The 13,317-nt window shown below is 33.5% G+C and overlaps 1 protein-coding gene across 1 annotated transcript; it reads right to left on the bottom strand.

The window, feature by feature from the left end:
- Positions 1–3,176: 3,176 nt before the first annotated feature.
- Positions 3,177–12,654, bottom strand: LOC114165604 (WRKY transcription factor 22-like). The gene is made up of 3 exons (XM_028050187.1): positions 12,563–12,654; positions 12,190–12,300; positions 3,177–3,627 (listed from the first exon to the last, which is right to left on the bottom strand). Exons 1-3 carry the CDS (start codon positions 12,652–12,654, stop codon positions 3,177–3,179), a joined length of 654 nt encoding a protein of 217 aa, XP_027905988.1.
- Positions 12,655–13,317: the final 663 nt, after the last annotated feature.

The raw sequence follows: 13,317 nt of genomic DNA, 5'->3' as shown, positions 1-13,317 counted from the left end.
TAGTTTATAGACACTTTTAACGGTTGTTTACATTACAGCCATTTACACAGGTCAGTTTGAATAATTTTCAGGCGCATAATTATAGAATATTATAAATACTGAGTGTCTAAATGAAAATTTAGAGAAAAACGAATTTACGTACCGTCCTTCGATCTTCGATCCGAACTAAAGAATAATATAAAATAAATATAAATATTATTTTTTAATAAATATCCTATCATAATAAATTAACCGTAAAAATTTTTATTTAGTCATATTTTTGTTTCAATTATTCAATTTAATATCATTATTTATTTATTTTTAAATAAGTTTCAGTTTTTGTTAAAAGGGTTTAATTAAGTTATTTGTGTTAATTTGACATTAATATCATTTTTGTACATCCATGTTACTTGTCACTTTATAACATTTTAAAAAAAATTTAATTTATTTTTATATTTTCAGTTTTTTTAAGTTTATTTTGCCACGTATCATATGACCATGTCATATGGTATTGTTGATGTCAACATTATTATCACATGACAATGTTTTGTATGCAATCAAGTTTTTATATTTAAAATTTTGAATGAATTAAGTTCCAATTACTTTTAAAATAAGACTATATTTTCATGCTCCAAAATTAATTTGACAAATTTAATAATTAATTTAATTATAACTTTTTATATATACATATATATATATATATGTATATATATATATGTATATATATATATATATACATATATATATATATACATATATATATATACATATATATATATATATATATATATATATATCAGAACAAGAAAAATATTTTAACATGGGATTATTTTTTCATTACTAATGGTTAAAACCTTCGTTAAATCATCTAGCTGGGTATATATATATATATATATATATATATATATATATATATATATATATATATATATATATATATATATATATATATATATATATCAGAACAAGAAAAATATTTTAACATGGGATTATTTTTTCATTACTAATGGTTAAAACCTTCGTTAAATCATCTAGCTGGGGTTTTAGTTTCCTCTCCTAAACCATTTTTGGAGAATCTGTTTGCCAGGATTTTTTTGAACCCCAAGAAATGTTAATTAATTGAGGTTTTTATCTTCTTGTATTTAACAGGGTTTTGGAAGGAATGGGGCCCGTAGCTAGTAGATCTAGAAATCAAATCAAAAGAGAAAGTCAGGTGAATCAAAAGAAGAATAGTCCTACGTGGACTTCGGTATCACTATAAGCAAGAAATCAGAGCAGATAAAAAGGATTTTAGTTCAGTGATCGGGCTAGAGAAAGCAAAAGAAGATGTTTTCTTTCTAGCCCCAAGCTAAATGACCATTGGGGCAAAGGAACTGCCCCTATTAGTCCTATTTGGCTTAGTTGGCTCTCTGTAAGGAAGATTAAGAATAAGGTTATGGTTCGCTTGTCATTACATTATAGGATTGAATTCTATACTAACCTAAATCCCTTAAAGTATAGTCTCCGAACATAATTACTTTAGCTTGGCTTCCTTAGGATATTTCCTTTACCCTAGACCATGAGTTGAACTCGAGTTAAAAAAAAGCCTCTTGAAAATTATCATTCCGTTCCAGGATCCATAGTAGTTGTTGCTTGCTCCTAAGCCTATACTTGGTGAACTCCCTGGGCTGAGAAGAAAGCTTAGAATTCGAGAAAAAAAACATGTCCATCAAGGGCACTAATAACTAAAGTACTGGCTTGCGAACTGCCATAATTTATTTGAGATTCCCTAATGGATTCACGAGTCTTGCAGACCCCCATAAGCTTACTTACAATCGAAATCACTTTTTTGAGCTATACGAAAGAACTAGATCACGATCTCGTAGGACTAATGTCTTGAGGAAACACTAATTAATTGTGGGATTTTTATTATCTTGTATTTAACGAGGTTTTGAAACCTCTATAAAGTTTTGTGGGTTTAAAAATCCCATTAACTACCATGAATTTTGAAACCTCCGCAAAATACTAAATACTATGAGTTTCAGAACCTCCGTAAAATAATTATTATTAGAACTTTTATAACTTATTTCAAAACCTCCATAAAATATCATGAATTTTTAAATTATTAATATTATTTTGTTGTACACATTTATCATTTATACATTTATATATATTTTTTCAACTACAATTATTTACATTTATTCTATTTTTTATCTATATTTGAGTTATACATAAATAGATATACGCTCGTCAAGTTAACAAGTAAATTTATAAATTAAGAAAAAACTACAAATTCAAGTATAACATATATATATATATATATATATATATATATATATATAAAACTAAATTTATATCAAAGTAGAACAAGTATATATACACATTAAAATTCAAATTTAAGTTCAATATTACCTAAAACAAAAGTAGCAAAAACTATCATGAAATACTACAAATGGTTCAACTATCAAATATGATTACCCTTGTGTCTGAATTTGTTGTATTAGTTAGCATAATTCCTTGAACAATGACCTGCAATATAAATATGTATCATAATTATAAATGTAAACTCTGAAAAATAAAAGTTGTGCAGTCTTTTTAGAACACAATCTATTACAAAAATTGTAAAAAATACATAAATATTAGAAAACAATCAATCTTATAAACAAAAGTTATTCCACATTTCTTACCACTACTTATAGAAATTAATATACAAACAACAAGAGATGGAGGTCAGGGTACTATAAGGAAGAGAAGAACAACCTAATAGAGTTTCCAAAGTACTTTTGTGCATCTTGTAGTTGTAGATAGTCATCTACAATTACACATTGAAAAATAACACACAAACTAGAAAATTATATATATGACTACTCGTTAAATCTGAGCATAAGTCAAAATATGTGACTACTCGCTAAATCCAAGTATGAGTGTCCAAACATTGATCTACTTAGAAAATACTCCAAATACATTACGTGTGTCTGATTATGGACTTTCGAGTGTTCAATTATGGACTTCCTTGAAAAAATCTGAGTATAAGTTAAACGTCTAAAAGCATGACAATATAAGTGTCCCAGTACAACTCAACTATGAGCTAAAAGCAGCATACAACTCATCCAAGACCTAAAAGTAACAAATAAAACCGAGTACAAAGAAAATGCACCAACATGTTCCTCTACCCCTCAAAGAAAAAAGTTGGTATTGTCTACAATGAAAAGCGTGAGTCAGCTACCACCAGCGGTAGTGGTAGCATTATTGGACAGTGGCCACCGATCAATGCTGCTACTAGCTGTAAAGGGATCAGTGGCAGACCCTGTCAGTTCCTCTAACCCTTCAAAGAAATCATCTGATACCACTGGTTCTGTTAACTCTAACTCATTTGCTTTTTCATCATCTTTCATCATATCTTCCAACTCCTCTTTTGTGCACTCTGACTTTGTACTGTGTTGTGCCACCTCTGATGAGGTCGTCGGAGAAACCGCTTTTGTGGTGGCTGTGTCTCCACCAGTCTGAGGTTTGTAGCGCGTGGAGCCAGCAAGGGAGCTTTTATGAGTAGGAGTAGGGTGGTTGTGTTCACCGGTGTATGTCACTATGAACATTGTTGGGTCCGATCTGTTTCTCTTCACTTGTTTCCTCACTAAACATCCTTTTGAGCTGCTACATCTGTAATATCCCCTGTAAATCACACAACAAACAATGTTTCATTGCTCCTTTTAACTTCATAACTTTAACCCCTTTTGGCTTTCCTTTAAAAAAAGCAAAATCTAACAACCAAGAGTCGGTAAAGTGAAAAAAGTCAACGTCTGGCTTCTTACAAATTATAAGCGAGTTTTAAGCCTAACTCAACCACAAAACCGGCTTGTAAGGTGAGGGTCGCACCCACTTATATATTGTGAATTTACCTTATCTTAGAGCTCTGATACCATGTTAGAAGTGGGTTTTAAGCCTAACTCAACCCCACAAAATTGACTTGTAAGGTGAGGATTGCACTCACTTATATATTGTGAATTGGCCTTATCTCTAGTCGACGTGGGACTTCCAACAACACAAGTTTCCATATTAGTAATTTTGGGTCATGCATATATATGATATATAATTAAATGTGTTAGGGCCATTATTTATAAAGCCAAATAATAAAGTGATCTAACTAAATTAAAGGTTTGGCTAAAGACATATGTCATGAAAATAAATATTGTGTAGAGACCAGTTAGTAATTTCTAATTTGATGAGGGACAAAATTAGAAATACTAAAACTTAAGTAATTTAGTTTATAAATGGTCGTGGTCCCCTTCTGAGAGCACACACGGAGTTATAACGTACTTTTCCTGTTCCTTTCCCTCTATCCCTATCAAGAGAGAAAACCAAAGGGAAATCAAGGTGCTCTACAAGAGGAAAATCATTGCGCGCATATAGGAGTGCTTTAATATTAGGATGTCACGAAGATGTCAGAATCAATAATAGGATCATATTCTGCGTTTATGCTTACATGTGGTATCAAAGCCACTCATACTTGATTCATGTTTGTCTTTGGTTAATTTAATTAATTTCTATTCAGAACCCTACATCCCTAATTCTGAAACCCTTAATCCCAATTTTGTTTTTGGGAGAAAAATCCCAAATTGAGAATCCTAGGGTTTCTTAAAATCGTAATTGAAGTAAATTATTTTAATTAATTTTGAATTTTGGGTTCAAGACATTTGAACATAGGGATTTATATTTTAGAACATAAATAATTTTATTTATTTTATATATTTTTTTGGTTGTTTAATATATAAAATAAATATATTTGGTTTGGGAATAAATATATAATCAAATTTTGGTTTTGTTTAATATTTTAAATGAATTAATTGAATCAAGAAGTCACCAAAGTGACCTCTCTTGAGTAGATAGTTCGTGAAAAAAATGTTAAATGTTGGTGTTTATGTACGTTCATGCGAGTATTGATCGGCCCAAAGGAAGATTAATATTTGGTCGGATTGCATACACACTTGTGATGATAAACATGTGATAATTATAAGGATTTGCTTTGTCGATGATAAATTAATCCAAAGATTAGTTTGTTGTTGGACGTGCTTTATTATCAATGTTTGATCATTACAACCAGATACCTCTAGCAGTTCATATTACTGTCCAAAGACTTGATATTAATGGTGCATTAGGTGTTTTGGGATGGGTTAAACCATTATTTGAATATTTTTATAATGATTTATTTTATTATGTGAGCATAATAAGTTATTCTCTAGTTTTATATATATAGCTTCAGTTGCTTCTGTATCTGCCAATGTGAATTCTGTTCCAATCCTCAATGGAACAAATTTTAAGGACTGGAAGGAGAATATTGAAATTATTCTTGGTTGCATGGATCTGGATCTTGCGTTAAGGACTGAGGAACCCCTACTCCTATGGCGAAGAGTACTCTTGAAGAGAGGAGGGATCATGAGAAGTGGGATCACTCAAACCACATGAGCATAATGATCATTAGGCGCGGCATCCCAAAGGTGTTTAGGGGCACTGTTTCTGAAGACGTTACTACTGCCAAAGAATTCCTTGCTGAGATTGAGAAGCGCTTTGCAAAAAGCGATAAGACGGAGACAAGTACTCTTCTTCAGAACTTGATCTCCATGAAATATCAAGGCAAAGGAAATATCAGGGAATATATTATGAGCATGTCTAATATTGTCTTCAAACTCAAGGCACTAAAGCTTGAAATCTCAGAAGACTTACTCATTCATTTGGTGTTGATTTCTCTTCCTGCACAAATTAATCAGTTTAAAGTATCTTATAACTGTCAAAAGGATAAATGGTCTCTTAATGAGCTCATTTCATATTGTGTGCAAGAAAAGGAAAGACAAAAGCAAGACAAGACAGAAAGTGCTCATTTTGCAAGCACCTCAAAGGCTAAGGGCAAAAGAAAGAGATCGGAGAATCCCAAGAAGGAAGCTGCTAAGGGTCCAGAACAAAAGAAACAATCTCAGGAAAGCAAATGTTTCTTTTGCAATAAGACTGGACACGTAAAGAAGCAATGTGCCAAATATCATGCTTGGCGTGCAAAGAAATGTATGTTTCTTACTTTGGTCTGTTCTTAGGTCAATTTAGCGTCAGTACCTAGTAACACTCGGTGGTTAGACTCAGGTGCAACTACTAACATCAGTGTTTCTATGAAGGGTTGCCTAAACTACCGGAAGCCAATTGATTCTGAAAGATGAATATATGTTGGAGATGGCAAATCGGTGGAGGTGGAGGCTATTGGACATTTTAGATTATTATTATGTACTGGTTTTTATTTGGACTTGAAAGACACTTTTGTTGTGCCGTCATTTAGACGGAATTGAATTTCAGTTTCTTATTTGGACAACTCCGGTTATTCTTGTTCATTTGGAAATAATGAATTTAGTTTGTCTTTTAATTCAAATATTGTTGGAACTGGTTCACTTTTGGCTTATGATAATCTATATTTGCTTAATACTGTGACCACCTATAATGAAACCTTCAATACAGAATCTCATGATACTAAACGTAAAATTGACAATACTCAATCAGGAGCATTATGGCAAAGCGCTTAGGTCACATCTATAAAAATAGAGTTGAACGACTTGTGTCAAATGAAATCTTAGAGTCCATTGACTTCACAAACTTTGATGTTTGTGTTGAATGCATTAAGCGCAAACAGACCAAAGCGAAGAGACTAGGTGCATATAGAGCTTCAGACGTCTTAGAGTTGATTCATACGAATATTTGTGGGTCATTTCCTACACCTTCTTGGAATGGTCAACAATACTTTATATAATTCATAGATGATTACTCAAGATATGCATACTTATTTCTTATTCATGAAAAGTCACAGTCTTTGGATGTGTTCAAATCTTTTAAAGTTGAAGTTGAAAATCAACTCAACAAAAGAATTAAGTCTGTTAGATCTGACCGTGGTGGTGAGTACTATGGCAGGTATGATGGATCAGGTGAACATCGTCCAGGACCTTTTGCTAGGTACCTAGAGGAGTGTGGAATTGTCCCACAGTACATCATGCCGAGATCACCCAGTATGAATGGTGTAGCTGAGAGACGAAACCGGACTCTTAAGGATATGGTAAGGAGTATGATTTGTCATTCCACCTTACCAGAGTCACTCTGGGGAGAGGCACTAAAGACGACAGCTTATATTCTAAACAGAGTACCAACTAAAGCAGCTACTAAAACACCTTATGAGCTTTGGATTAGGCGAAAGCCTAGTCTAAAGCATTTCCATGTGTGGGGTTGTCCAGCTGAGGCAAGGCCTTATAAGCCCAATGAAAAGAAATTGGACTCCCGAAAAGTAAGTAGTTACTTTATTAGTTATTCTGAGAGATCCAGGGGATATAAATTTTATGATCCCATATTAAAGACAATTTTTGAGACAGAGACTGCTACATTCTTTGAGGATATTGTGTTTGTGGGGAAGAATCAGATTAGGAAATTTGTTTTTGAGGAAGAATCGGTAATAATTCCAGAACTGATTCAAACAATTACTTTTGAACCCCACAAAACATTGCTGATGAACCCCACACTCAAGATGATTTGGTTGTTCGTGAAGAACAAACTCAAGATCCTCAACAACCTATGCTTCATGAGCCAGCACCTTTGCAGAGATCCATGAGAGAAAGGAGAAGTGCCATTTCAGATGATTATGTTGTATTTCTCCAAGAAAATGAAGATCCTAACAATGGTGTGATGGAAGATGACCCAATCACCGTCCGTCAAGCCATACAGGATCCTAACTCAGAAAAATGGATTGAAGCAATGAGGGAAGAGTATAAATCCATGCAAGACAATAAGGTTTGGGAACATGTCCCATTACCAAAAGGTGTGAAACCCATTGGTTGTAAATGGTTATTTAAGACCAAATAGGATTCTAACGGTAATGTGGAGAGGTATAAGGCTCGTCTTGTAGCTAAGGGATTTACTCAAAAAGAAGGGATTGACTTTAAAGAGACTTTTTCTCCAGTTTCATCAAAAGACTCTTTTAGGACAATTATGGCTCCTGTTGCACGTTATGATTTGGAGCTTCATCAAATGGATGTCAAAATGACGTTTCTCAATGGTGACATTGACGAGACGATCTATATGGTGCAACCAGAAAATTTTGTGTCGGGAGACCCAAAGAATATGGTTTGCAAATTAACTAAATCCATTTATGGACTAAAACAAGCATCCCGTCAATGGTACCATAAATTTCATCAAGTAATTCTCTCATTTGGCTTCGAAATGAATCTTGTTGATGATTGTGTGTATCACAAGTTCAAGGGGAGCAAGTTTATTTTCCTGATCTTGTATGTTGATGACATTCTGCTTGCCACTAATGATATAGGCATATTGCACAAAACTAAGAAATTTCTGTCAAAGAATTTTGAAATGAAAGATCTTGGTGACGCCTCCTTTGTATTAGGAATTCAGATACACCGAGATCGATCTCGGGGTATTCTAGGATTATCACAAAGGAGTTATATCGATAAAGTTCTTAAAAGGTTTAGCATGCATGAATGTAAATCCGGGGATACTCTAGTTGTTAAGGGCGACAAGTTCAGTCTCAATCATGCCCAAAGGGAAATTTGGAAATTGAGGAAATGCAAAAGATTCCTTATGCGTCAGCTGTAGGGAGTTTGATGTATACCCAAGTATGTACGCGTCCAGACATAGCATACATAGTTGGGGTTCTAGGCAGATACTTAAGCAATCTAGGAATGGACCATTGGAAAGCAGCAAAGAGGGTCATGAGATATTTAAAGAGAACAAAAGGTTATATGCTCACATACAGGAGGTCAGACCAGTTGGAGATCACTGGGTTTTCTAACTCAGATTTTTAAGGATGTTAAGATAGCTTAAAATCTACTTCAGGTTACATTTTTATGTTGGCAGGTGGTGCGGTTTCTTGGCGCAGTGTCAAGCAAACCCTTACAACTTCATCCACCATGGCAGCAGAATTTGTAGCATGCTATGAGGCATCTAATCACGGGATATGGCTGAGAAATTTTGTCACAGGGCTGAAAATTGTGGAAAGCATTGAAAGACCACTTAAGTTATATTGTGACAATAAATCAACTGTATTGTATTCTAACAACAATAGGAGCTCGACTAAGTCGAAGCACATCGACATTAAGTTCCTAGTTGTTAAAGAAAGAGTACAGAGTGGACAGATTTCCATAGAACATTTAGGGAAAACTCCATGATTGCAGATCCTCTAACTAAAGGACTTCCACTCAAGGTCTTTCATGAGCATGTTGCTCACATGGGTGTTTTACAGTTTGAGGAATCTGAGGTTTAGTGGGAGATAGTCATTTTTTTATATGTTTTATGTTCTATGTTTAATTTCTTGTATGCATACATTAAACTTTCAAACATATTTGGTTATTTATATATGTGGTTTTAATTTTACACTTTGTACATTAAGTTTTTATATTGATCTCATTAAGTTAAAGTTTGGACCAGTTAAAAATAGATGTGTATATACAAATCACCTTCACATAATTTTTCATGCTACACATTTCATGATGAATCCATGTTATTTGGTTGTGTCAAGATTAGTGATCATTGCTGGTTTTAGTTGCGATTGATGCAATGAAAAACTGGTTTGGTTCTACATACTGATATAATCAATGGACGGGACTTTTGGAGTATGCTCGAGTAATATAATGGCAATTTTGAGCTCATAAAGTCTAACACATTTATAAGGTTGTAAGGACATATATATTTGTGACCAGTGGGAGATTGTTAGTAATTTTGGGTCATGCATATATATGATATATAATTAAATGTGTTAGGGCCATTATTTATAAAGCCAAATAATAAAGTAATCTGACTAAATTAAAGGTTTGGCTAAAGGCATATGTCATGAAAATAAATATTGTGTAGAGACCAGTTAGTAATTTCTAATTTGATGAGGGGCAAAATTAAAAATACTAAAACTTAAGTAATTCAGTTTATAAATGGTCGTGGTCCCCTTCTGAGAGCACACAGAGAGTCATGTTGGGAAATCACGTACTAAAAATAATCTCTTCAAGCGGAAGCACACCCACAAATAAAAGCAGAAAAATATAAATAAAAATACACAGAAAATTTAACGTGGTTCGGCACCTCAAGGCCTACATCCACAAACACTCAACAAGAATATTATCACTCAAAGTGCAATTTTTTGTGGACCAAAATTGCAAACCCTTCATAGTGCAATTTTTCTGGCAAAAACTGCAAACCTTCTAATGACACACAACTACCCAAGCCCCTCATACACCCAAGAGACCTATTGTGTTGTGGTGTTAATTCTCAAATCAACTCATCACTTTTATAGTAGTTTCCCACTTTTCCTTTCTTCACTTTAGTCAGTGTGGGACTTTGGTGAATACCCACCTCAGAACAACATATTCCTCCTTCACCAAAAGTCTCACATATTAAAAGATCATCTTCATGATTGACTACATTTGCAGAATGAGTACTCTTAGATTTCCCCACCATTTCCTTCATGTGCTGCAAGTCCTCTTTGAATGCTCGACATTTAACCTGGACATGACCAAACTCTCCACAATAATGGCATTGAACATTAGTAATATCTTTTGATTGAAAATTACCCTGTTGGTAACCATATTTCTTTCTTGGCTCGCCTTTAGTTACTAAAATTTGACTATCTTCTGAACTTTTATCATCACCCATCATTTGTTGACTCTCCTTCAATGATCTCACCACATCATCTAGTCCTAGTGTACTCTTCCCAGCTAGAATTGACTGCACTAGTGGCTTATAAGACTTAGGCAATGATGCCAACAAAAGTAATGATTGTTCCTCATCTTTGATACTCTCATCTCCTGCATTCATAAGTCTGGATACTAATTCATTGAACTTATTAATATGATCAAACACATTACCTCCATCTTCCATCTTCAATGAGTACAAGTCCATTTTCATCATCAATCGATTGGTGAGAGTTGTTGATGCAAACTTACTTTCCAATAAATTCCACAAATTCCTTGGAGAGGTCTCTCTCAATACAGTCACTTTAATTTGAGGAGCTAATGCCAATCTAATTGTGCTTACTGCTTTTTTTTGAATTGTGATCCACTCTGCATCTTTCACCTCAACAGGCTTTTCCCCCTCTAAAGCACAATCTAGACCTTGTTGTACCAAATAATCTTGAATTGTGCATTGCCATAAGGAGAAATCCATCCTCCCATCAAATAAAGGAACATCTAGCTTCAACGAAGTCATTGCACAAGTTAAAGAAAATTATCAGCACTAACCTTTTTCCAAGGAACCCACGTAAAGTTGCCTTTGTTCAACACTTCAAATTGTCCCTCTTCCTCCCTTGATCAGAACCTCAGCTCGGATACCACTGTTGGGAAATCACGTACTAAAAATAATCTCTTCAAGCGGAAGCACACCCACAAATAAAAGCAGAAAAATATAAATAAAAATACACAGAAAATTTAACGTGGTTCGGCACCTCAAGGCCTACATCCACAAACACTCAACAAGAATATTATCACTCAAAGTGCAATTTTTTGTGGACCAAAATTGCAAACCCTTCATAGTGCAATTTTTCTGGCAAAAACTGCAAACCTTCTAATGACACACAACTACCCAAGCCCCTCATACACCCAAGAGACCTATTGTGTTGTGGTGTTAATTCTCAAATCAACTCATCACTTTTATAGTAGTTTCCCACTTTTCCTTTCTTCACTTTAGTCAATGTGGGACTTTGGTGAATACCCACCTCAGAACAACAAGTCATAACGTACTTTTCCTGTTCCTTTCCCTCTATCCCCATCAAGAGAGAAAACCAAAGGAAAATCAAGTTGCTCTACAGGAGGAAGATCACTGCACATATAGGAGTGCTCTAATATTATCGTTATGGCCAATTTAGGTAGCCTTCCGTTTACTATTTACAACATGATTATCAGTATGGGTATGAGATATTGTTTATGAGTTTATGATTGATTATTAGAATCAATATTATGATTTATATTATGTTTATGTACATGAATGTGCGTTTATGTGCGTAAAAGTGTGATTATGTACATGAAAATGTCAGAATCAATAATAAGATCATATGTTGCGTTTATGCTTACATTCCATTCATATCTTTGAGATAAATTAAATATAATTGTGTGTGAGTGTTTTGTTTGAGTTTAAAACTGTTTTCTTGTTTTAGACTAGGAATTAACTACTCCATTAAACTTTTATTGTTAAAAAAGACGAAAATTTTTTAAGGTAAACCTTGGATATGGTGACCCTTTGATGGGTTTCTGTCCATATTTCCTCCATGCCCATGTGTCTGAGGACAGGTTCTCAGCTGCCACATCAGAAACCTTCTTAACCTGATTCTTCCTGTGATTGACAAAAAAACATGCATTTCAGACACTCAAGTCGTGAATGAACCAAAGACATGGTTTTTATGAGCTAAATAAATTCAAAATCTTTCTTGACTGGAGAATCTAATTCCGATTCCATGAATTATAAAAAGAGAGAAAAAGGGTATATAAAAACATGGTTTTATATAGTACATTAATAATTTAAATATCTGTAGTGTAAAAATATATTTTACCAACATTTACAGGTACAGGGGTTTAAGTCCAGGAAGGCTCGTTACGCCAAAAAGCTGCTAACTGCGGTATTTGGAACCATAAAACAACCGAATGGTGTTGCAGTGAGTTGGTATATATAACGGTAAAAAGTATTCATGTACGTTTAAAACTAATCATGTACGTTAAAAACTAATGAAACAATAACATTTCTTTTACGATAACATTTCAAATATAATAGTGAAAGAACACACTTCATGATGCAACAATGTTCATTATTCTTTGTTACTAAAATTAATTGTTACTAAAATTAATCACTAAGAATTTTCTTATAGTGTATAATATTTAAAAAATTTATGTTTTTAAAAGAAATTTGTACCCAAATTTGAACAATATATATATAGAGAGAGATAAATAGACGTGTGTACAAATTATTATATTTCAAACATTCTCAGTTGGTGAAAAAAATATAGCATGCATAAACAAACACTAAAAACTTATATATTATAGATCAATTACATAGATTATTGGGGACTCCATACATTAATGAATATTTATAAACAATCTTCTACCATCTTGTAGTTAATTTTTCATTGATGATTACTTATTAGAATATGTCAGTATAAAAGGTTATTTATGTCTCTGTGTACACAAGTGATGGATGGATCTTTAATTGTCATAACATGTTTTTTTTCATGCATTGGATTGGTTACTACAGTGCCTAGCTATCGGGGAAAATGGAGTGGAGATGATTTTTCGCGAAGAATTTGAGAGAAACTTTTTGCACAACTTAAAAGGTCTTACTCTCTACTTTAGTAGTGAG

The sequence above is a fragment of the Vigna unguiculata genome, chromosome 10 (genome assembly GCF_004118075.2).
Source record: "Vigna unguiculata cultivar IT97K-499-35 chromosome 10, ASM411807v1, whole genome shotgun sequence".
Lineage (NCBI taxonomy): Eukaryota > Viridiplantae > Streptophyta > Magnoliopsida > Fabales > Fabaceae > Vigna > Vigna unguiculata.
Note: the sequence above shows the minus strand (reverse complement) of the source record. Positions and strands in the feature narration are given on the sequence as shown.